General features: G+C 43.2%; 1 protein-coding gene across 1 annotated transcript; it reads left to right on the forward strand.

Moving 5' to 3' along the window:
* On the forward strand, nt 1–24,404 carry LOC149321193 (SH3 domain-binding protein 5-like). The gene is made up of 7 exons (XM_089517066.1): nt 1–58; nt 6,592–7,231; nt 9,391–9,453; nt 10,306–10,434; nt 12,216–12,377; nt 12,783–12,956; nt 17,314–24,404. Exons 2-7 carry the CDS (start codon nt 7,025–7,027, stop codon nt 17,713–17,715), a joined length of 1,137 nt encoding a protein of 378 aa, XP_089373192.1. The 5' UTR covers nt 1–58; nt 6,592–7,024; the 3' UTR covers nt 17,716–24,404.
* The last annotated feature ends 1,909 nt before the right edge of the window (nt 24,405–26,313 follow it).

The raw sequence follows: 26,313 nt of genomic DNA on the forward strand, positions 1-26,313 counted from the left end.
CCCACTTCCGCTTCCGGCTGGGCTTGGGTGGAAGGGGCCGCAACAACTGAAGCTGAAGGTAAATACAGCATTCTTCCTTGCTTGTCTGCCTGGGTTTGGCTGGGGCTCAGTGGCTTTGAATGCAGAGTGAGGGAAGGAAGGGAGGAAAGGTGGGGATCCCCTTCAAATGGCTCCAAAAGGCCATGGAGGGGAATGGAGGCAGAGTGGGGCCCAGCCTAGAGAGTGGGCTGGGGCTTAAAGCCTGGGCTGCTCTCTGGTTCAGTCCATGCCCCAAACTGGAAACTCACTTGCAGCCTCTTCTCTTTCACTTGTGGTTTCTTCCCTGGAAGTTGTTCTCCCTGAGAGTTTGTTTGTGTGGCAGCCAAAATCACAGCCTCTTGGGGCACCTGGCAGAACAGTTTGTGAATCATGGACAATACCTGGACTGGGGTTCACCTCTCCACACACCTCCAGTGTCTTCCTTGAACTGGCAAGCATTGTTTATCATTGACACCCTTCAGAGAGAGAGAAGGGGCTACAAGACCTGCAAGGCTACCCCAGTTTTGGACATGGATGCAACCAAGGCCTGGAAACCATGCCTTTATAGAGTGGTTCTCAACCTCTGGTCCTCCAGATGTTTTGGGCTTTAGCTCCCAGAAGCTGCAGCCAGCATGACCAATGGTAAGGGGCTCTGGGAGCTGAAGACCAAAGTATCTGGAGGACCATAGGGTGAGAACCGCTGCCTTATGAGGAAAGACTCAGGGAGCTGGGGATGTTTAGCCTGGAGAAGAGATGGGTTAGGAGGTGACATGATAGCCCTGTTTAAACATTCGAAGGGATGTCATATTGGGGAGGGAGCAAGCTTGTTTTCTGCTGCTCCAGAGACTAGAACGCGGAACAATGGATGCAAGCAGTGGAACACATTCTTCCCTTGGATTGTGGTGGAGTCTCCTTCCTTGGAGGCCTTTAAACAGAGGCTGGATGGCCATCTGTCTAGGATGCTTTGAGTGAGAGTTCCTGCATGGCAGAATGGGGTTGGACTGGATGGCCCTTGAGGTCTCTTCCAACTCTACGATTCTTCAGATGCAGCCCTCTCTAGGTAAGAAATACTGCAAGGGCAAGAACTGTTGTTGTTGTTTGCCCTGAAGTCATTTCTGAGTTATGGTTAACCTATCATGGGGTTTTCTATGTTTTGTTCAGAGGGGGTTTGCCTTTGCCTTCTTCTAAGGCTGAGAGTGTGTGACTTGCCCAAGTTCACCCAGTGGCCTCATGTGTGACATGCCCAAGAGTGTGTGACATGCCCAAGAGACACCCATAGCCCTAGAACACGGCCTCATAGCCCAAAAAACCCACAAAAACCTGTCACCCAGTGGGTTTTCATGGCCAAGTAGGAGCTTGAACGCTGGTCTCCCAGTATTGAGTCCGATAATCAAACCACTGTACCGCATTGGCTTTTGAAAGAAATATTTGTTGTTGTTGTGTGCCTTCAAGTCATTTCCAACTTATGGCAACCCTAATAGGACCCTATCATATGGTTTTCTGGGGCTGAGGATGTGTCACTCACCCAAGGTTACCCAGTGGGTTTCATGGCTGAGCAGGGATTCAAACTCTGCTCTCCAGAGTCATAGTCCAACACTCAAACCACTGGTCCACTAGAAATATCAACAGTGGTAATGTAATCAGAATTGGTTGTTGTTGCTGTTGTGTTCCTTCAGTTCATTTCCAACTAATGGCAATCCTAAAGTGACCCTATCATGGGGTTTTCTTGGCAAGGTTTGTTCAGAGGGGATTTTTCCATTGTCTTTCCCTGAGGCTGAGAGCATATGACTTGCTCAAAGTCATGCAGTGGGATTCTTGGCCTGGCAGGGAATTGAACCCTGGTCTCCAGAGCCTCAGTCCAGTACTCAAACTACTCCACCAAATGCTGGCTCTTTAGCGTGAGTTGGAGTGGATGCAAAATGACCGTAGGGCCTGAACAGACAGGCCAAAATAAAGCTGCTTCGGGTCACTTTGGAAGTGTGCTGTTTAAATGATGCAAGCATCCTAAGAGGCTGGAAGCCACGCCAAAGCCATGCTCCAGTCGTAAGGACTAGAGCGCAGCTTTGGGTCAGCCTCCGGCCTCTTAAGATGATTGTGTCATTTAAGCATCATACCTCCAAAGTGCCCTGAAGCAGCTTTATTTTGGCCTGTCTGTTCAGGCCCATAGTGAGTCCTCTGCAGAAATAGAGACAGATATTATCTATCTGCAAATGAGCATTGCACCTCATGCCATCTGGTGAAGTGGAAAGTAGTCCACAAAAGCTTATCCTGGCAGTGGGGAATGTGAGGAACTCATTGGACTGAAACTCCCCTTATTGTTTATCCCTTGGCTATACTTGCTAGAGCTATTGGGAAATGTAGTTTTAAAAAAATCTGTTCTTGTGTGACTTCAAGTTGTTTCTGTCTTATGACAATCCTATGGTGAACTTATCACAGAGTTTTCTTGGCAACATTTATTAAGAGGGGGGGTTTACCATTGCCTTCCTCTGACTCTAGCTTGCCCAAGGTCACCCAGAAGATTTCTATACCTGAGCAGGGATTTGAACCCCAGGCTCCTAGAGTCCAACACTCAAACCACTGTATCACACTGGCTCTCCAAAAACATCTGTAGAGCCCCCTTCCCCATTCCTCCACCCCAGGCTCACAACATAATATTTTTGTTTGTCTTTGAGGGGCTTTGGAGCTCTTTTATTTGTGAGTGATATCTGTGCTTGCATGCTTGTAGTGCTAGCTCAATCCTTAGGGTAAAAAAGCACTTCATGGACTCTGTAAATTATTAATGCTAATTAAAAATTAATGTAGGGCACATCTAGTGGTGAAATAAAATAAGAACTGTTATCACCACCATGAATGGTTGTTTACAGAGCAAGAAGGAGTTAAAAATGACAGATCCCTGTCCTGAAGAAGTTGCAATTACACATTTGATCAAGCATAGGAAAAATGGAGGAAGACTTGGAAAGGGAGATGGAGGTAACAATGAAGAAGGGAAGTGTATGTCTCTGCTTAGTTACACAGATTTAGGCATTGGCCTGTTACAGACAGCCAAAATAATGCTGCTTCGAGTCACAGAGGAGGTATGGTGTTTCAATGATGCATGCGTCCTAAGAGTCCAGAAGCCACACCAAAGCCACGCTCCAGTTCTTACGGCTGGAGCATGGCTTTGGTGCGACTTCTGGACTCTTAGGACGCATGCATCATTGAAACACCATACCTTCACTGTGACTCGAAGCAGCTTTATTTTGGCTGTCGTTTTAGTACCTCATGAAGGACCTGGGATTATGGCAAAGACTTGGTACAAAAAGTGGACCTTGAGGAAGATTTTGAAGAAAGGGAAGGAATGTCAGAACTTGGAAACACTATTGTTTGGTCTACAACTTGCACAATCCTATTGTCAACATGGTGACTGGTCATGCTGAATGGGGGGTTCTGGAAATTGTAGTTCAAATAGACTCTGGATAATGTAGTGTTATGAATAAGTTCAGAGCGAGAGTTCTAGCCACAGAGGGCAAAGTTGGCCCCTTGTCTTACTAACTGTGTATGTGTATGTATGTTTATATATGTATGTGTATGTTTGTGTGTGTGTGTATATACACACACACTATATATATACTCGGCTATAAGTCGACCTCATGTATAAGTCGAGGGCAAGTTTTGGGGGCATCATTATGGATTTTGATATGACCCTTGGATAAGTCAAGGGTAAAACTTAGGGACATGCAACAGAGACTCTAAATGATGAAGCAAAGGAAAACAATGCCAAAGAACCTACAAAATTATGGCAGGCATAACTCTTTGTGCTCACCCTTTATTTATTTTATTTTATTTTTATCCCACCTTTCTCCCAAAATGAGACCCAAGGCGGCAAAATGGGACCCAAGTCTGGACAGAAGAGAGAGCAGAGGGAGGTCAATGCTTCCAGGATAGATTGCACACTTGCCTTTCACCAGGGGATGCTTCCCTTTTTAAAAAAGAGTTAAAGTATAGTATTTATATTGACCCAGGTTTTGGGGGTCTATTTTTTAACTAAAATTTCTAGACTTATACATGAATATCTACAATTTGCTTCTTTCTATGTGCATTGGGAGGAGGAGTTAAACTTCAGCATTGATTGGGTCCCCCATATATATATATACATAAACATATGTGTGTGTGTGTGTGTGTGTGTGTATCTGTATATATGTATATATATGGGGACCCAACCAATGCTGAAGTTTATCTCCTCCTCCCAATGCACAAAGAAAGAAGCAAATTGTGCAGCAATAGTTGCAAGGAATTAATTTGGTTTATTTTCTGATAGTTTAAGATAGCAGGTTGTGTGAGTGGCATATGTGTACATAAACAAAGAGTTGAATCAATATGGGGACATTGTGTGCTGTTTATAAGGAGTAATAAAAGCAGGACTAAGTTGGGTGTAATTCTCTTCCAGACCATTCCAGCAGCCTGTTTCTGTTTGGAGCAGTTCTGGCAAGACTTTATGTTCTCACCTCTTATAGCTGTGGCAAGTGGTTCGTACCTAAGGCTGCATCCACATTGCAGAAAAAATCCAGTTTGACACCAGTTTAACTGCTATGGCTCAATGCTATAGAATTTTGGGAATTGCAGTTTGTTGTGGAACTCTTTGACAGAGAAAGCTAAATGTCTCACAAAACTACATTTTCCAGAATTCTATAGCCATAGCAGTTAAAATGGTGTCAATGGTATTTCTACACTGCAGATACAGCCTAAAACTATTTGCCAGAGAAATTCCTTTTGTAACATTAAATACCATGGCAAGATTAGCGAGGAGTAGACCTGGTGGAAAGTTTCTGATTTTGTAGATTTGCATCTCTTTTTTTCAATTCGGAATTCCCGAGGTATATAGAGTTGGTCCATTTAGATCAATGTTTCCCAAATTTTGGTCCTCCAGGTGTTTTGGATTTCAGCTCCCAGAATTCCTGGCTGTTGGCTAGACTAGCTGGGGCCTCTGGGAGTTGAAGTCCCAAACACCTGGAAGACCAAAGCTGGGGAAACACTGATTTAGATCAACCTGTCCTTGGCAGCTCAGTTTGGTAGTTGCTTTCCACGGTTTGAGGCAGAATTTTTTCATTGCCATATCTGGAGATATTTGATACTCCCTGGTGGTTTCCTATCCAAGTATTAATCCAACCCAGCCTTGCTTAGCTAAGCTTCCAAATGCAGATATCAGTGTGTTTAGGCTGGTGTGATGGTTTTCAAAATGGTATGCCTTTTTTTATTTCTTACTCTTCTGTACCGTCCAGTAGCTCAAGCTATTCAGATTGCCAGGTTGTGAGACAGCCATGCACTTGGAGTTTTCCAGTCCTGTGCAGAGTTTGGAAGCTGCTTTTTTGAACTAAAAAGAGGGAGGAGACTTGTAGCACCTTTGATCAGTCTTTTGTTTTGAAATGTATCTAAAGAAATGAGCTGCAGTCCATTAAAACTTATGTTGAAACAAATCGGTTAGTTGTAAAGATTCCTTTCTCATTTTATACAGGTTGAGTGTCCTTTATCTAGAATTCTGAAATTTGAAATACTCCAAAATCCAAAATTGTCAGCTGAGATAGTGACACCTTTCCTTTCTGTTGGTTTCATGCACAAAATTATTCAAATACTATGTGTAGATATAGGTTATATTCCACAATTACATAATAAAATGAAACAAGTGTGGAACTTAGCATTGAAGGATAAATTAACCTCTAACATAGAAGACACAAGATATGAACAGACTAAGACAAAGTTTTGCACCAGATGGTATATCTTTATTAGCCATATTAACCATAATGTGGACTTCACGTCCTCATCTCTTCCAACTCGCTTCCGGGCGCAATATAAGGTGCTGGTGATGACCTATAAAGTCCTAAATGGCTTGGGCCCAGGATACCTGAAGGACCGCCTCTCCCCGTACATTCCGCCTCGCACCCTCAGAACATCTGGGCAGCAACTCCTTAGGGTTCCCGGGGCGAGGTTATCCTCCACCTCTAGGAGGTCCTTTTCCATCGCCGCCCCGGCCCTTTGGAATACGCTGCCCATAGAGCTCCGCTCAGTTACCTCCCTGGCCCAATTCAAACGGGATTTGAAGACCTACCTGTTTCAAATAGCATTCCCCGATTAAGTCCCTATAGGCCCCCCCGCCGCACAGGCCGTACAGGCAATGGTTTGGCTAACCCGGGGGCTTTTGTTTTTGTTTTTGTTTTTGTTCTTTGTTTTATTTTGTAGTGTGATTTATGTAATTTTGATATGGTTTTAACTTGAATTTTGTGTATTTTTAACTGCTGTAAACCGCCCTGATCTTATGGAAGGGCGGTATACAAATAAAACGTTTATTTATTATTATTATTTAACTCTATGATTCGGTATGCAGGTCAACATTCGGAAGGATGTACTCTATTAAAAATGGAAACATTACATCAGTCAGAGCCAGGTTTATCTCTGTATTTCAGCTCAGAGATGAATGCAAAAATTAAATGTCATCATTGCATAATGTTCATATTGTTATATCATTTTTTTAAAATATCAGTTAAAAAACCCCAAGGTGCTTCATTTAACTTCTCTTCTGTTTTTGTGTTTTCCCTCCAGCTGTGCTTCAGTTCACCAATCCCTGGTGCTGGACACCACATTGGAAGAGGTGCCTTAGGAGTGGTCAGCAGCTGAGGGGGTGGAGGATATGCCTGGGAGGGAATGGTCTCCACCCCCTCCATGCCGTGAGTAAGCTGGTGTGTGTGCCTCCATCAGTTAGGAAATATATAGGACTGAGAGTACTGCTATTTTCTAAAGACATCCGACTAGTCTGATGTTCCTAGAGGTGCTTCTTTGCTCACCCAACTGGAGCTCTTAATTTCTGCCTCCTTCCCTTTCTGCGTGTGCCAAATGCATCTTGGTGAAACAAGAAGCCCTGTGCCAACTCTCTACGGATGGCCCTGCCTTTAAAATGGGACCTGAGTTTCTGTGAAAAAGCCAGCCTGCCCAGACAGGAAGACCAGAGGCTGCAGAGGAACAGCAGAGGCCTGACATGGAAGGCTCTAGCCAGCGTTTGGTGCTGGGCATGAACATGGGAGATGGGCGGCAGACGCCTCCCGGGGAATTACGGACACCCACAGAAGAGGGGGAAGAGCAGAGGACCCCTGTGCCTGAAGCCATCTGTGATGGTGGTGGGGATGCCAAGAGCCCCCAAAGGAAAGAGGAGGAAGAGGAGGAAGAACTTGACCCCCGCATCCAGGTGAGATACATTCATTTGTGTCTAGGGAATCTCGTTCAGCCCAAATGCTACATACAATTTTACAGAGGTTCTTGGGGTGGTGGGTGAGGCCAAAGGCAAACATTCCAACACATTTTAACTTAAAAATACTTACTGCCAAGAACTAAGTTTTATTTTTGTTGTTATGCACTGTAATGGCAAACCTGTGAGTGAGAGACCTCAAAGAGACCCTGTTATCAACAGCTCTGCTCAGGTCTTGCAAACTCGGTCTTGGCTACTCAATCCATCTGTAGCACAATCTTCCTCTTTTTCCTACTGCTTCCTAATTTAGCAGACATTCTCATATTTTCTAATTTGGCATGCCAGCTCATGATGTGTCCAATGTACAATTGCCTCACTTTAGTCATATTGGGAGAATTCAGGCTTCAGTTGTTCTTAGATTTATTTATTTGTCTTTTTGGCACCCCACAGAACTTTTCTCCTGCATCACATTTCAAATGAGTTGATTTCCCACCCCCCCTCAGCCTCCTTTACTGTCATGTTTTCAGATCCATATATAAGAATTGAAAATACCAAGTTTTAGGAGAGACATTAAACCTTTTAGCCTAGGGAAATACCATACAATCGCTGGGAGATTATCATATGATAGTTATATAAGAATGTAGCATGGCTGTCTGGCAAACCCTAAAGGTCTGCAGGAGGACCAGATTTGGGCTCAGAGATTCCCCACTCCTGTGCTAGACTCTTTTCCCCCCTTTTATCGTGCATCTGAGAAGCAGGACTGTAGGTCATTTTGTGTTTCACTGTTAGCACCATATAAATTCTTAATCAAATTCATTCTAAAGGCATTCACCAAGTGAAAGCATAAACTAGCTGAACTGCTATCTTCTCACCAGAGGACGTCTTAGAGTTTTCAACCAACTAGGAACTGAAAGGGCCAGTTTGGGTGGTGATGCTTGTTCTTCTTTGTTTTGGGATCTGTTCTCAGTAATTTTTACACAAACACACAATGTCTCTGAGCAAACATAAACAGCATTAGTTTTATTTGGGTATATGCAAGTTTGGGCCAGTCTTCCTGAGCAACCCAAAGTTGAGTAATCACTAGAAAAATGCTCCTCCCTAAGGGCACAATACAGTCCTTTTTTAAACTCCCCCAAAATTATTAAAACAGGGACATGCATTAGCCTCCCCCCCCCTCTTGGTATGGGCTCTTCCAAACAAGACTATGAAGCATCATCTAATACCCTTTTCTATCTAGTTGAACCCACACTGAAATGGCCCCATGAAAAGCTTTCAAGAGTGTAGTGTCATAGTTAAGAATGTTGCACTATGACTGCAAATGACTTTCAAATTCCCAGTTGATTGTAAAGCTCGTTGTGTGAACTTTTCTCCTTGACCTGCCTCATGGGGTGGTTATGAGGATAAAATAGGGAAGAAGGCCACGTGTGATGCCTTCAGCTTCTTGGAAGAAGAGTGTAATAGAAGTGTCACCAATAGATAAAATAAAGCTAAAAACATAATAGCAGATGGCACTGGTAGAGGGTGGGGCCTTGGGGAGGGAAACGAGGTGCCAACGTTTTTACATTTAGACTGAAACCAGCCCCACCTTGAATACGGGTGATGGAAAATCACAAGCCTCTTTTATTTTAGAAGCCTCTTGTGATTTTCCATTATTACTGTTCAAAGTGTGCCAATGAGAGCCCGGCTGTATAGCTTCCTTATCCTTCCTTCTCTTCATTCTTCTTCTTCATTTTTATTCATCCCATGTTCTTGTCAAAAAGTGAAACATGAAATAGAAATTCTTTTAAAAACTGCATCTGTTAAACAGGCTGAAAGCTGTCTATCAGGCAGCTGTTTGTAATTTCCCATCAGTCTCCCAGTTTGAAAAAAAAAAGGCAGGGTTCTCTTGTTTTCTTTATCTCCATATATTCATACCATGACTACAGAAAAGTCTTTTGGACAGCATCTGGCTGTGCTGGCAGGCAAATTCTGGGAAATTAGGTCCAAAAAGGTAATTGCCTTTCTCTTTGATTCATATAATAACTTTACTTGTTTGTGAGTGGGCTGGGAAGAGGTTGCAGAAATCAACATACACACCATCCAATACAACCCAGCCCTTTTGGATGAACACTAGTTGGTGTCTGTCCTTGAGTACTACTCTTCTGTCCTTCTGACCACAGGAGGAGTTGGAGCATCTCAATCAGGCCAACGAGGAGATAAATCGTGTGGAGCTACAGCTGGATGTGAGTAGGATGACAGTGCTCAAAACTCTTGACACATCCCTTCCACTACTGAAAGTGCTCTGCCTTCTTTCTCCTTGCTAACAAAGGCCATCCATCTTTTTCTTAGGGGGGGAGGGTGGGTGAGAGAGAAAGATATATATAGAGAAGCTGCAATCAAGTGTGTGTGGACAAGTAAACCACAGCTGCTTTATTTACAGTGTCATTCATTAATTTCCATGTAGTAAAAGCATGCTGGACAAAAGGAGAGGAAGGATTGTGGTAATCATGGGAACAGATCCCCTGAAGAGAATTTGGGGGGGGGGGGGGTCATACTGTATATCTTGCCTTTCCCCCGGTTTGGGACTCAAGTCATCTTACAACTATTAAAGCAAACATAATTAAAACATCTCAGCATACAGAAAAAGCAATTAAATGATCAAGAAATTCAAACCAACAAAACCCATGAACAAATGAAAACAAATAAAAGTCCAACACATTATATAAGGCCTATTTCCCTTAAAAAAATCACTTCTCAAAGGCCTGCCTGAACAAAATGGTCTTCACCTGCTTTGGAAAGATAGTAAGGAGGGTGCCAGTCTAGCCTCTGGGACGGGAGTTCCATACCCTGGTGGCAGCCACTGACAAGTCCTTTTCCTACATTCCCACCTATGAGGGGAATGAGACACAGAGAGAAGGGCCTTCCCAGAAGATTTCAACATGGACAGGTTTGTAAGAGAGAATATAGTTTTTCAAACAGAAGTTTTTTATGGGCTTCCATCTGTGAAGGGAATGGGGAAATAAGGAGTATGGTGTTGTTTGTGTCTTTGACTGTTCTCCTGATGCTCATGGGTTTTATGCCTTTGGTTTCAACAGGAAGCCCGTACCACCTATCGGAGGATCTTGTCAGAATCTGCCAGGAAGCTTAATGCTCAGGGCTCCCAGCTGGGGAACTGCATTGAGAAAGCCCGGCCTTATTATGAGGCTAGGCGCTTGGCCAAGGAGGTAATAATGTGTCATTGCCTTTGTTGTGTTGCAGTGCCTGAAACTCTTACTGTCTCTGGCTTGTTTTAGAGCAAGAAACATTAAAAGATTAGAGCTAAACTTCATGATTATTCTGCACTCATTTTGTATAAGAGACTCAAAAGCAGCTATGAGGATTCAGAAGTGACTGTTCAGAAGCAACAGCTACTCTTTGGATACTCAAGGAATTCTGGGTAGTTTTAATTCTCCCTTCTTATTTACAGATCAATGTCCTGTCTCCAGAACTCTGTCCTGTAAGGAAAATAATGGAAGTTCTGTTTTTGTGTGTGCATGTGTGTTTAATTAATACCCTGGTTCTTTGGTCCTAAACCCTTGGCCCTCTAGATGTTTTGGACCAGCATCTAGAAGTCTTATCTCAGTGATCAGGGATTCTGGGTGAAGTCTAAAATCTCAGGAAGGCTAATGGTTGAAAACCATTGCTTTAGGGACCTCTGTGGTGGCTTAAAAAATTAAAAAGTTGCATATTTATTTTTTAAAAACAACTCAAAACCCAATAAGCCACTTTGAGTCTGTTTATTGGGAGAAAGACAGATAAAAGTAGTAGTAGTAGTACAGTGCACCCTTCCCTTATGTGTGGATCCGTTCCAGACCCCCCCTCCCCCGCGTAAGGGAAATACCGTGTATGGTGGAGCCCCATTAAAAACATTTCCTCTTCTAGCATGCAGCTTTCTGTGTATGGCGCGGGCACACTGTAGTAATAATAATGATGATGATGTTAAAAAAGGGATCCAGCAAGATCCTCTTATGCTAGGATGAAGGAGAGCCATTAACTTTTTTCAGAGAATGTTGATTCATTTCTCCTCATGTCATCCTCTGCTCCATCACTGGGGTGTGATAGTTCATTCACCTCCCTGCTCTGTCAGGGATGGATCCTAGATCTCCCTTCCCTAAACAGAAGGTCTCTCTTGACAGAAGATGTCTGCATCTAATAGTCCATAGATTTCCTTTCCCCTCAAACCATAAGGTCTTCTCATTCACCTGAGCTCCCCAACCCTCTGTGTTGTGCTTTCAGGGGGGTGAGTGGTATTGCCATGGGGAGATAAGAGGCAGGAAAGTCTTATTTCCTCCAGTCCCCTTGGAGCAGTCTGAATCTGGATCTAGCCTGTACTTTTTTCATCCGATTAATGGCCTTCAGGGTTCTAGTAAAACAACAAAATAGCCTCTATGGGGGGTAAAGTTTGCCAGTACTTGTTTAGTTAAGGTGTGTATGAGAAAGATGTGAGGAGTCATAGACTAGGGGTGGGCAATATGTGCCTCCCTATGGCATTTTTATGACCCTTCAAAACTTTATTGCTGAAGTTTGATATTAAACTACTGCCTTCTACTGTAAAGCTACAATTTCCAGGTTGATGTAAACAGTTTTTTCCAGTTTGCTGTTGAATAGCTTTGCTGTGAAAGTAGTGGAGGTAAGTGGAGGTTCTGGATGGAGGAAGTTAGTATCTAAATTTACCAAGTTTCCAACCTATGGTTTAGAGGCAGAGTTTGGAAATATTCTGTTGTTGTTGTTGTTGTTGTTGTTGTTGTATTTGGACTACAGCTCCCAGAAGACTCCAGCTAGAGCAGGATTCTAGGAGGTAAAGTCCCAAAAAGTAATGTTTCCAAGCTCTGGTTAGAGCAAGGGGAGCGGGAGAGAATGGTGGAAAACCAAGGCTCCTAGGTTTTTTTTCCCCTCAGCTGCCTGCAGGGAATGTTAAATCTCTTTGTTGTGTTAACTGTTCCATCATCTTCACCCATCCCTGCAGGCCCAGCAGGAGACACAAAAAGCTGCACTTCGGTACGAACGGGCAGTTAGCATGCACAACGCAGCACGTGAGATGGTTTTTGTGGCAGAGCAGGGAGTCATGGCAGACAAGAACCGGCTGGATCCCACATGGCAGGAGATGCTCAACCATGCAACGTGCAAGGTGAAATTGCCCTCTAGGAAAGGACCTGTATCATCCTCTCCACCACTCTTCGGTGTGCTACCATCTCTCATAACACATTGACATATTCAGTATAGATTGACCCTGTGCTAGAGTGGCTTATGCACCTTTCAGGAACTCTTAGTTTTGGTTGCTGTTGAAAGTGGTGACTGTAGAGGGAAGATCAGGGGAGAGCTCAGAAGAATGGCTCATTGGAACTATAACTCCCAGAATCCTCCTACCAGTGTGATATTTGGTCATATGGGTTGTGGATTGTGGGTGTTATAATCAAAAGGAGAGGAATGATTATAAGCTTGGAAGAAACAGAAGTAATGCCCAGTGTGGGCTTGGGGTAAGAGGACAGAGGGCATCCTGGCCATGACCTGTCCTCTCTTCCCTGTCCTCTAGGTGAATGAAGCCGAGGAGGAGCGTTTGCGCAGCGAACGGGAACATCAGCGCGTCACCCAGCTCTGCCAACAAGCTGAGGCCAAGGTGCAGTCACTGCAGAAGTCCCTGAAGCGTGTAATTGTGAAGAGCAAGCCTTACTTTGAGCTGAAAGCTCAGTTCAACCAAATCCTTGAGGTGAGACCTCTGGCCCTGTCCTGATTCCTATGCACTCATCCCTCTTCTAGTGAGGAGTGGGCCTGGATGATTTTCTCAGAACTTAATCTGTGTGGAAGGCAATCTCATATTTCCACAGTGGCTCTGTGTTCATTTCCCATTTGTCCCTGATATGGAGGAAGCACTAGCATGACTTGGAATGATAACTGTTTTTCTCCAAATGGGATACATAATTGTGAGAGGGTATCTCTACCCTGCCACCTTACCTACCTCTGCTGGTACTCCTAAACTGAGGAAACTCCCAATTGCACAGCTGACCAGTAATCTAGAGAAGGCAGATGGCTGCTCTGAAAAACAATCAACAAGCACCAGGGAGACAGTAGATGCTCAACAGACAAGGGGATGGGGCAACTAAACTATAAAAAGTAGTACTGTAGCCAGGGGATATGTTAGGAATCAGAAGCAGCCAGCCTGTTGAAGGGGTGCTGAACTTACCTTTGGGGAAGAGGACAGTCCTGGAAGAAGGCCCAGGAAGGGGTAGGAGGAACAACTCACCATCCCCTTGGGGTGTACAGTCTTGCTAAGGCAAAGGGAGAAAAGACCCAGGAAAGATGAACCAGTTTACCCTGTAGCCACCAATATGGCCTCAAACAACCTAAAGCTTATTGGTCTAACCAAGTGCTTTGGGAGTCCAACTCTGAGGAACTGTGGCAGCCCTAACCTTGGGTGCTGCTGCTGGAGTAGTTTATGTTTATTGTTAAGTAATGGTGCAAATAAAACCACTTTACTTGATCTTTTAACATGGCAGCTCCTTGAGAATTGATGGAGTCAAAAGCCTATGATGTGCTGCTCCCATGGAGAGAGTAGACGGAGTCACAACAACACACACAAGCAAAGGCTGCAATCTGACACCCCACATGTGGCAATAGGCTATGCCAGCACTACGTGCCCTGCCATGCAGAATAGCAACGCTGCCCAATTTTTCAGTGACTGGGGGCTGATTCACAATACGTAACTGGAGTGTACAACTTTGCTTCTGCTGCTGTAAACAAAACATGTCTGTTGTGCTGTGATGAATAATTTGATTTACATGCATAAGGCAACTTACTTACAGCATATCACTAAAATGTTTTCATTTATGACTTTATCAGTGGTTTAGTTGTGTTCGTTTTAACTTTTGTAAGCTGCCTTGAGCCCCAGAATGGAGAAAAGGTGAGATATAAATGAGTAAATAACAGCAATAACAACCTCCCATGCCAGAGCTTGGAAGTGTTATCTTTTGGAGCTACAGCTACCAAAATCCCCCGTCAAAATCACCCATGCTGGTTGGAAGAACTTAGGTGTTGTACTTCAAAATGTAACGATTCCATACTCTCCCAGTTGTCAACATTTAAATATGTAATTTGAATACTCTAATACAGAATTAAAGTTACAGAACATTGCCTGGAACTTCCTGACAGTAAGGGCTGTTCAACAGTGGAACACACTCCCTTAGGATGTAGTCGAGTCTCCTTTCTTGGAGGTCTTTAAACAGAGGCTGGATGACCATCTGCAGGAATGCTTTGATTGAGAGTTCCTGCATGGCAGGGGGTTGGACTGGATGGCATTTGTGGTCTCTTCCAACTGTACGATTCTATGATTGGCCTTGGCCCCTTTCCCCCAACCCTCAACACAATTGGAAAGAGCAGCCTCAAAATCCTGATCTGCCACTGGAAATTGGTGGTACAGTTTTTTGTGGGTTTTTCGGGCTATGTGGCCATTTTCTAGAAGAGTTTCTTCCTGATGTTTCACCAAGCATCTGTGGCTGGCATCATCAGGTAATGCTCTGAAGATGCCAGAATTCTCTGAAGATGCCAGCCACAGATGTTGGCGAAACGTCAGGAAGAAACTCTTCTAGAACATGGCCACATAGCCCGAAAAACCCACAAAAAATGATGGATGCTGGCCATGAAAGCCTTCAACTCCACATTGGTGGTACAATTTGCCACTGAAAATTTTTGGCAAATGCACTAACACTGCAATTGACTAACATAGGTCTAATCTGCACTGCAGAAATAATGCAGGTTGATACCGCTTTAACACCCATAGCTCCATTCTGTGGCACCAGAGCTCTCTGACAAAGGCAAATATTTCCCAAACCACAAATCCCAGAATTCCATAGCATTGGGCCATGGCAGTTAAAATGGTGTCAAACTGCATTATTTCTGCGGTGCCGATTAGACCATAGTTAATGACCTTGTCAGTTACTAGTCAAAATGTAAATTGTTAAATACATTAACATGATGCAATTAACTAACACAGTCAATTGCTTTGTTAATTACTAGTCAAGCAGAAACCTTGGTTTTGCAAGAATTTCAAAGCATGGCCTCAGTCAGCTGGAATAGAGGCCTTTAGCTTGCATCTTCTGCTGCTGCTGCCTATGTTACTATAGTAAGTCAATTTACATTATGGTTTCCTGAGCTGATTATTCTGTAATGAATTAAAATCACCCCATAATGAATTTAATTTATTTTATAATTAATTTAAATTTTAGATGAATTAGAATTAATACAATGATATTTAATATGTTAAAATATGTTAATCTTTTGAAGTGACAATAATTACTTAGTTGGTTTTATTGCTTAATATTAAATGATTTATTATAATAAAAATAAAATGTTTTAGATGTTTGTAATAAAACACACATATATTTTCCTATTCGAATATACTTTTTCCTGATTTGTAACCACTTTTATCAAACTTATCCCTTTTGGATGTGCAGTCTTTGAGCAGTCAGCCAACTGGAGATATGTCCCTGGGTCCTGCAGAAGTTTGTTTTAGGCATTTCTTTATCATTTTTCAACCCATCAGGACCACCGGGCAATGCACAATGGATAAAAACAATCTAAAAACATTAAATAAATAATTAAAAACAGTTAAGTGCAGTCCAAGCTCCTCTGTAAGAAACCAGGCAAACAATTTAAAAAACAGCCAGAATAGACACGCCTAATTTAAAGAGCCAAAGAAGAACAATAGTTTTTGTTGGTCCAAAATACACTGCAGAAATAATCCAGTTTGAAATCACTTCAACTCCTGAGGAACATGCCCTATTGTTCTCTCTAAAGCAGGTGATTGGGAGAGTGCATCCTGCATAACACATGCACTCCTTGGACCTCAGTTTTGCAGTCTTTGATAACCCCCCCTATAGTCCCCCAAACCCATGCAAATTTGGGATGAAACCCCCCTAAAAGTCAAACTGAAGCACCTGGAAATATGTGCAACCATACAATAAAAATCCCTCCTCAGCTCCTCCAAACGGCCCCTTTTACCTTGCCCCTTCCTCTGATACAGTGACAGGAAGAGATGCAACAGGACTTCATGTTATTGTAGAGAATAGAAGGAAAACAAAAGTATTTTGTACTCTTGGTATATGAGCTTGGTGCACCTGGGATAGTCAGGGAGTGAAAAATTGGTCTTTATACAGTTTTCCACCCCTACCTTCAACCATCATGCCTATTGATGGGTTACATTGCAGAGGTGTACAGGATTTAGATCAGCTTCTACTACAGTAGATCACCAAGGGTTTAAGAGTTTAATGGTAACTAGGGGATGACATAACAACAACAACAAACTTCTGGCATAGCTAGCCTTGAAGCAACTCAAGGAGGACCAATTTCTGGTCAGCCAAATGTTGCTGAACTGCATTTTGCTTCTTCCCTCACCATTATGTTGGCTAGGACAGATGGAGGCTGCCTTCCAACAGCATCTGGAGAACTAGAGTTTATCCAGCACTGTGCTAATCGACTAATCTCTCACCTCCAGAGTTACCTGTAAAACAGGAATGTTTATTGGTTATGCGAGGGCCACTTATTGCACGTTAAGAAACCACAATTGTGTATAGATCTGTAGATATTTAAGAGTGAGCTTGATGGTCAGAACTAAGTAACTGACTCTGTCACTCACTTAATAATCTGCTTTTCATTTGGCATTTGGCTCTGCCTGGATGGTAGATCTTAGCAGTCTAGTAAAACAGGAGAGGGAATAGTACAGCTTAAAGGCTGTGTGTGGCTCCCAAAATTTGCTTTTCTGTGTTCAGGACTCCCCAGCACCCCTCAAATAAAAGTTGATTTCTAGTTTACTTCCTGGTTGAAAAGGGGCTCCCAAAACATGGCAAAGTGGACCCCTGGTGAATTTTTTTGGGGGGAGGGGGTTGTAGTCTTTAACAAAATGTAAAACTTGGGTGTGTGTGAAATGGGTGGCAGCCAATGCATCCCCTCAATCTTTGACAGTTGCCTGCCTGTATTGTTAAAAAATAAAAAACTCTTAAGAGATTTTGCCCATGCCTGCTATATTGCCAATAGTCGTAATGGTCTTTCTTGCATCTTTCTCTGCTGTTTAGGAGCACAAGGCCCGAGTGACATCCCTGGAGCAGCAGGTTGCTCAGGCCAAGATGCGCTACTCTGTGGCTTTGAGGAACCTGGAGCAGATCAGTGAGCAGATCCATGCCCGGCGGCTCCAGCGCCTCGTTGGTCGACGGGCTTCCCCAGTGGGTGCAGAGGCCAGCCCGGCCCTGCTGTATGGCAGCATGGCACTCCCTCCCGAGCCAGCCTCCTCTTCTGACACCCTCTCAGTGCTCAGCTTCCAGACCATTGCCTCTGACCTGCAGAAATTCGATTCAGTTGAGCACCTACTGGGGCTGTCAGATGCTGCCAGCCTCAACAGTGACGAGCTGGAGGAGAGGGAGCAGCGTCGCAGTGCCCAGCCACACCCCTTCAAACACCACCGCAGCATCAGCCTCTGACATCCATCTCCCCCTGCCTACTCCCACATTCTCTTTAACTCCTGTCCTTCTGGAGGAGGGTTAGGTTATTGGGATCAGAGGCCCAAGTAGTAGTTACAAGGGGGAGGCAGTTTGTGGAGTGCATGGGTTATGTAGCAACATTGGGCCTTGCCCGTCTGAAATGTAGCCTGCAAATGGATGGGTTTCCTCTGTGTGTAGCCCCTGACTCCCTGCCCTACAAGCACAATGGGGCTCACCCGATTCCCCCATTGCTTGAAGACTTTGGCAATTTTTGTCCTGTTGTTCTTGGTCTGTCAGGTGACCATTCTCTCCTTTCCCTCCAGCATGCACCTGTTTCCTGGGAACGTTACATGCTGGAAGCCATTCTGCAGCCCTGCCCATTTCTTTAAGCCTGTTGGATTATCATCTTCAGATTTTGCAGAGCTGTAGAGGGCCAAAGAAAGGTGAAGGGCTGATTTTACATGATTGTTTTGTAGTGGTGGGCTTCAATGGCGAGAAAAAAGAGGTTGGGTGCAGAGGAGCTAACATACAGACTTTCCTCTGCTCCTGTCACTGCATTCGAGAGACCCTTCCTACTCTGCTTTCATTGAATTGCTAATCCAGGCTATACAATATAGTCTTTTTAAATGGAACTCTGACGCCCCTACCGGGCTATTTTGACACACTACTACCATATTCTGAGAGGCATGTCCTTTGTCCCTCCCTAGCAACAGATTCTCTATATATGATGGCAGCTGCCTGTTTCTTTATAGCTTCTTCAGGCTGAAGACATGGTCTCTTGTCTCAGTGCAAAAAGCTGTGAAGAGTCTGGCATCTTGGAGGTGCCTTTATAACACTACCAGAAGAGAAAGATGCACAGCAAGAAGCTTGTTTTGTTGGGATGACAACTCCACCCACCATGGGTTAACCTCTCAGCCCATCCCAGGTTTACACCTGTGCTTCTTGGGATATTTGCACTAAGAGGTGGCAAATGGAGCTGGGAAGTCTTTCTTCCTCTCTCTTTGCTCCCAGCAATCTCCACAGCCCTTGTCTCTCCTAGCCTTTTGAATGGGGTGGCAATCTAAACAGGTTTGCTGGATACTGGCTGTGATGAGAACCGGTTACCGGTTTGAGGCAGCTTGATAGCAAGTGTGTGTGTGTGTGTGTGTGTGTATGTATTTGTATGACTGGCTTCTGCTGTGTATTTTATTTAAAGTAAAATTTACGCCCTATTGAATCTTGCTTGTCAAGTCTGTGCTTTTCTCTCAAGTATCTGCTTCTCTCTCTCTTTCCCCTCTCTCAAGTTGTGGTTCAGAAGAGTTTCTTTGGGTGACCAGTTTGGATGAGGAAGTATGGCTAATGTTTAGCGCATAGATCACAAGCTGGAGAGTTGGGCCAGCTCTCTCTTTTTTGGCAGAATGCCAATGGGATTGAGTGCTACCCTCAATAAAATGGACCTGATTGTATGACTAGAAAATGCAGTTTGTTTCAGCCAGAGTCTTCTATTCCCCTCATTTGATATTTTTCTGGATGACTTATATTACTCTGTGGAGCTTTCTAGTTCATCACCTTGACATCTATATATGAAGGAGTGTTTGTGTTAGAAGCGTAAGAATTCTGCTGATCAGCTCAAGGGGCTATTAAGGCTAACATTTGTTTCTCATAGTGCACAATCAAATGCCCCAGTGGGGAGCCCAACAGTAGTACTTTTCTCCGTTTGCTTCCCAATAGCTTGCATGTATGCATGCTAATAAATATCCATAAATGACTATAGGTTGGGTTTCCCTTATCCGGAATTCCAAAATCCAATATATTCCAACATTGGCCAAATGGGTGGCTGAAACAGTGACACCTTTCCTTTCTGATGTTTCAGTGTACACAAACTTTGGTTCATGTTATGTGTAGAATTACCTCCAGGCTATATTATATAAGATGTATACCAAACATAAATTAATTTCATGTTTAGACTTGGGTCTCATCTCTGTGGCTGCATCCACACAGCAAATATAATCCAATTTAACACTACTTTATGTGCCATGGCTCAGTGCCGTGGTCTGGGAACTGTAGTTTTGTGAGACATTTTGTCTTCTCTGTGTCAGAGAGGCCTGGTACCATAACAAACTACAATTCAGAAGATTCCATAGCAATGAGCCATGGCAGTTAAAGCAGTGTCAGACTGCATTATTTCTGCAGTGTATATGCAGCCCAAGATATCTCATTTTGTATGTGCAAATATTCTAAAATCTGAAAAGAGTAAAAATCCAAAACACTTCTGGGCCTAAACATTTCAGATAACGGAGACTCACCTTGTAATAGTCACATATGGTATAGGAAGTGACTCAGTAGACTTGTCAAAAGCTGTCAACTGAGAGCTAGTATCTCTGATGCCTCCCACCCCCCCACCCCAAATTGGTAACACATTTAACTAAACCCAGATGCATATTAGGGATGTGGCTCAAGTGAGCTGAAAATAAATTGCAATCTGTTGGTAGACCTTTTGGAAGGGGGTTGCATAAGGATTTCTGCAAAAATTAAAACCTGGGTAGAATGTTGAGCAAGTATATGTATGTTTGCACTCAGTGGACGATTATACAGAAGGACTGAGCAATATTCAGCTCTGGTGCTGAAGTGCCTGGAATCAGAGGTCTTTAATTTTAACCATCTGGCTTATTCACCAGGCTCCAGTTGTTAGATTTTGAGTTTCTGGGAAAACAAAGCAGCTTGGTAGGTCCCAAAAGCCCAAATTCTTCTAATGCCCTGCTGTAAAACAGTGGCAAAATACAGGTTTTTCATGTGGAATTTCCTTGACTTAATCAAAAACCAGAGCTGGGATTTACCTTTTCTTATAATCACTAAAGTGTTACAAAGTGAGTTTAGGTCTTACTTATCAACCATGCAGGTGTTTTGTTTATTTCCCAGGTTTAATAGGTGACATCTTCCTTTGTGAAATGGAAGGCCCTCAGCCTCATATCGCTTTAAATATAGGCCTTGGAAGAGATAATCCAAAGGAGAAAGTGGGGGAGGTAAAAGCAGTGGGTAGGCAGAAATGCAGTTCTGCTGAGCTTGTTTTATTTCAAGTATTAGTCATTTTTCCAACACCCAGGCAGCATACCAGAAGAATAACAGCATTTCAGTATGTTTAACTAAGGTACTATAAGACGCAGCAGTAGCAGCAAACTGACCAACCAATTCAACTAATGGTCAAGTGGAGGAGTTGTGTCTTGCAACCCTTTCGGAAGACTAAGAGGAATGGGGAACCCCTTCACAGATTTTGGGGGCCTAAGCCCTGACATTTTGCTATGACTCTTCATATGAAGTTGGTATTCATAACAGGTCTTGAGAAGACTATCTGGATATGTATGAGAGACAATGTAAAGATAGGTGCTTCCTCAAAGATGTGGGGCCAATGCCATGGAGGGCCACATACATAACTGTCAATGGGGATGGAAACCACGAGTCTGGAGTATATGTATAATTTTTCTCAGGTATCTTCCCTAGGTATCTATCACACTATCCTGGGCATTGGGTCTTCAGAATTCATCTGGGTTGCACACAGTGAAAAGCTGCTTCTACGCAGGCTTCCCATAGTGCTACTGAGACACTGGTTCTCCACAATCAGTTTGAAGAGAATTCAAAAGTGTGGGTCCACATAAAACCTAATATACATTGTGTTCTTCCCTCTAGCAATCCATCTTTAGCAAGGATGGTCAAAATGGAATTCCTGAAATTCCTCACCATTGGTTCTGTTGGTTATTATGGCCTTGGGATGCCCTGTTCACTCATGTTTGCTGATCATCTTGACCCATGCTTCTCAGGCTATTGGATGTGAGGGAATAGTAAGTATTTTTCCCAGTGTGCCAGCGACTAGTACCTATTGACCTCTATATAAACTCTCACTCAATCTCTCTCTGGACATTATCAGATGAGCCTCATTCTCGCCACAATCGTATTAGTGAAAGAAAACAAGCATACCAGATTGGGAACATCCAGTATCAAAAGTCTTATCAGTAGTGCAACTGGGGCTGTTTCTGCCATCAATGGTCTCTTGTGCTCTTTTATGCACTCTCCTTAACCCCGTCTTCCTGCCCTATACCCTACCTAGCATACCCTTCATGCTTATTTTAACTTTTTAAACACAATTCTGGAGCTATGCTAATAAGATTTAAATTTGAAAAAAAAAGTGGGGGAGGAAATCAGCCTGTTTGGGAATAGGAAGGGGAGGGGGACAGAGGAGAAGGAGAAGACACTGACACATGGCTGCCCAATATTGAAACTGCTGCAGAAGCAGTGTTTCACACTGAGGACTAATGCAGTGTGATTGGGAACACTGAAGGTTTTCCCCTGTCAATGAAAAAGGACGCTCTATCAGTGCCTCATAGCAAAGCAGCAACAAGATGGAGATGATGTTGTGCGATAAGTATTGTCAAAGGTGCTATTTTCTAGTTTTAACAGTGGTATTAAAGCCTCGTGTGATAATCTCATCCATCATTTTCTTTCCTAGAAACTTGGGAGCACCACTTCGAATACTGATATAATACTCTTTTCAGTTTGCAGCCCTCCTTTATTTCTCCTTTGTTCCTTCCTTTTTTCCTACCATGGAAAATCTGTTAAAGACATTTGTGGAATGCATTTTCATTATGTGAGGAAGATGCTCTCCGTTATTTAGAAGATTCCTTTAGCTTATCTCTGTGAGAAGAATGGGAGCAACCATGAGGCTGAGGAAGAATGCTGCAGAAAAGCACGCGAAACTGGCTGTGTAAGCAGCATCAGGGAGTAGAAAATCTGCCAAGGAAACTATTAGGTGAAAATGTTTGTCTCCTCCCCACTCAATTTTCATTGTAGCATTAGTGAACGGTCTTTATAAGTTGTGAAATGCTTGAAACTCTGCTTCTTCAAACATGGTATGCAATCTCATAGATTATTGGAATACACCTCACCATCTTGCATTCTGCCACGCCTCTCCCGTTTCGGTAAGATTACAGTGTTTCTGATAAAGGTATTCTCATCTAGCCTTGCATTGAGCTAATGCACATAAATATAAACATTCTGTGTGGGAATGACAAACAGGAACATATAACTGTACAGCTCAACCGTTGGGTTTTGTTTCACAAGCTACATTTCTATGCACATGCATTTGTTTACAGTGGTTCCATCTAATTCCTTTAACAGAAAAACACTAGAAGCTGCCTTATACTGAGTGGTCCACTCTAGGGAAGTATCAACTCTGATAGGATTCTTCCCTAGCCCTATGCAGAGATCTCTAGTACTTCCTGGTGGTCTCTTATCCAAATACTTGTAAGGTTTGACCTTGCATAGCATTCAAAATCAAGTAAGCATGGCTGCGTGCACTTAGTCAGATGAGATTGAGGGTTTTACCTCCTGTTATGCTCAGAAAAGAGTCTAAATCATTATGGGTGGTGTAATGTCCTTCCAATATTATTCCAGGGAAAATAAAAATAATTAAATGCACAAAATTTCAATCCATTGCATTTCAAGACTGGGATGTGCCATGCTCAACAAAGAAAGAGAATGGCCTTTCCAAATTAGTCCAGTACAGATGAAGAGAGAGATAGTTACAAAAGCGAAGAAGGATATACAAGGAAATATAGAAATCTCAATATAACTGTTACTGTTGTTGCTGTTGTCTGCCTTCAAGTAATTTCTGACTTATGGTGACTCTAAGCAAACATGGGGGTTTCTTGGCAGAATTTGTTTAGAGGTAGTTTGCCTTTACCCTTCTCTGTGGCTGAGAGTGTGACTTGACCAAGTTCATAGGTTTCCCTGGCCCAGTGCGGATATGAACCCTGGTCTCCAGAACTGTAGTCGAATGCTCAAACCACTACACCACGTTGGTGTAGCAACTTTATTACTATCTTCTAATACAGAACACCTCCGCTGCAATACAGCAACTTCCACAGACATTGACAGGTCCATAATTCCAGCTGCAGCCACTAGGATATCCCTGATTCGTGTAGGTGGATATCAGTACTTTCTGGACTCCAATGGGATCTGGATAAGTTTAGCTTTCAAGGCAAGTGTTAGGATGTTTCAGTCCAGTCTGGGGCCTTGTCTTCAGGTAACATAATGTCCTGTGAATAAAGCAATTGGCCTCACCCCACACAAAGTCTGGAAGCGGGCAAAAGTGGGGGGAGAAGATGCAAAATTGTTCAATTGCCCTTTTCCCCTTCTTTCCCTTAGCGAATTTATACACATCACTTGACATGTGAGGCAAATGTTCCTTTGGGCTTGGCAGTTTCCTCCGGGTTGGAACAAGGTAATCATATCAATATTTACAACGCAGACACTCACACAAATACTTAGTCCCCCCAACTATGCAACAACCCAGGTAGAGAGGCCATTCCCATGAGAGAGAGAGAGAGAGAAATGCATGTGCACATGCTGACATACCAATGCTCTGCCATTCCATAGCTATTTCTTAACATGCCACTTTAGTGAGCTCTGATTCATCTGCCTGCTTTCACAGATGGAGTAGGGAGATGTAGTCCCTCCACCTCAGTTTCCTTAATAAATAAATGTTTCTTTTAAATACAATCATTCTGAAAATGTTCTTCCCGTCATGCAATGAGAAATGACCTCTCTCTCACCCTGTCATTCTTTTTTTACTTTTAAAGCATTTTTTAAAAGCACTGTAAAGTCATACAGTGTAAATATGTATAATCAGTGCAAACAATAAAGCATTTACAAAACCATTGATCACTCTCCTCACCTCACTGGTCCTCTCTACTGGATTTTTTTTACCCAGGATATAGAAAAATCTAGAACAAGTGTGAATGGAACAGCCGCTATGGGGAGCTGCATTTTTTTTTAAAAGAAGCAAAAAAGTTTATTGTAGGGAGAATAAGGAGAGAAGTGTGTTTCTTACACAAAGTACCCTCAAGAGACCACAAAAAGAGGCCATAGCCCCAGAGTGTCCTGCAAATTTTTTGCCTGGATGGCATACATCTGTGCTAGTCTTCGGAGACACAGTGAAATCTACAAGGAGCAAAAAGAAATCAAGCCTTTCAACCATCAGTATCAATTATTGTTGTATCTCCCAACATCAAAACCCACAACTGATTACTCTACTGGTTAGAGATGCTATCACAGACCACTTCCATACTATATACTTATAGCACTATGATTCCACTTCAACCACCACAATTACATTCTAAGAAAGCATGGGATTGGCAATTTTGGGAAGGTGTTATAACTCATCCCTTGGACAACTCAGATGAAGAGGAGGCAGACTGCCAGGACCCTGCTGGTCCTGATAATGGAGCTCTCTCTGAATCTAGGGTGCTGGGGACTCAGGCAGTGGGGGAACCACTCCCTGGTAGGAGATGGCAGAGGCCAAAGAGGCTGAAGACAACATGCCCCCATTCTTTGTTGAGTGACAAAGAGAGAAATGCTGATCCCAACTACTGTTAATAGTAGATGTCAACTCTATTACTGTATATATTCAACTGTAAGTCGACCTCGTGTATAAGTCAAGGGCAGATTTTGGGGCCAAAATGATGGATTTTGATATAGTAATAATAATAATAATAATAATATGACCCATAGATAAGTTGAGGGTAAAACTTAAGGACATGTAACAAAGGATGAAAATAATGAAGCAAAGGAAAACAATGCCAAAGAACAAAATTCCAGGAGGCATAACTGTTTGTGCTCATACTAAAGGCTGGATGGATGAGAGAGTAGAGCAGGGCCAGTGCTTCCAGGACAGAATACACTCTTGCCTTTCATCAGGGGATGGTTCCTTTTTAAAAAATAAGAGTTAAAGTACGGTACTTACATTGACCCATGAATAAGTCCACTCAGGTTTTTTGGGTCAATGTTTTGGCCTAAATTTCTAGACGTATACATGGGTATATACAGTAGCTACCTGTGGCCTTCAAAAAGCTGCCCATAAATATCCCAGCAGCTCCCTCTCAGCTTTGGTGCTGCCAACCATCTTATCCTATTGGTTGACAGTACTCTCCTGTGTTCATGACTTTGGACTGGTCATGCTTTGACCACTCTGTTTACTCTTTGTTGGCTTTCTGTATCTGGACTACTGACTTGCTCCAATGACTTCTGGACCGGCTGATGACTACCCTTGTGCTTCTCCCTTCATCTTGCTCAGATAACCTGTGACTGACCTGGACTCAACTAGCTACCCAATAGCTCTTGCACTCTAACAGCATTTGCTGACTGGTGTATAGGACAGAGCAGTACTTAGTTCTCAGCCAGAGGGCTCTAGGGCCTTGTTGTGTGTTGCGTGCCTCCAAGTAGTTGCCGACTTGTGTTGAGCATAAGGCAAAATCTATCTATCTTGGCAAGACTTGTTCAGAGGAGGTACAAACTGGAAACCCTATGACAGCCATGCAGCCATGACAGTTAAAGTGGAATCATAGTGCTATAGCTATGTAGTGTGAAAGGCTCCAGGAACAGCAATTCAACTCTTAAATGGATGGCCAGGGGTGGGGGAGGGATTGCTGAATGTCAAAACAATGTTTATTTTTTAAAAAAAAGTTTGCCAGGGAGCATACTGATAATCTGTGTGGTCTTTTGGAGGGGCCCATGGCCAGAAAATTGGCTCCCTAACCCAGCATTGTTGTCCCACTCTGCCAGAAGGAG

Source organism: Sceloporus occidentalis, unplaced genomic scaffold (assembly GCF_023333645.1).
Source record: "Sceloporus occidentalis isolate IW3139 unplaced genomic scaffold, rSceOcc1.0.p SCAF_1, whole genome shotgun sequence".
Taxonomy (NCBI): Eukaryota; Metazoa; Chordata; class Lepidosauria; order Squamata; family Phrynosomatidae; genus Sceloporus; species Sceloporus occidentalis.

Coding starts and splice junctions, on each gene's coding strand:
- LOC149321193 (XM_089517066.1), top strand. CDS start 7,025: ATGGAAGGCTCTAGCCAGCGTTTGGTGCTGGGCATGAACATGGGAGAT. Junction 7,232..9,390: donor AACTTGACCCCCGCATCCAG/GTGAGATACATT, acceptor TTCTGACCACAG/GAGGAGTTGGAGCATCTCAA. Junction 9,454..10,305: donor GTGTGGAGCTACAGCTGGAT/GTGAGTAGGATG, acceptor TGGTTTCAACAG/GAAGCCCGTACCACCTATCG.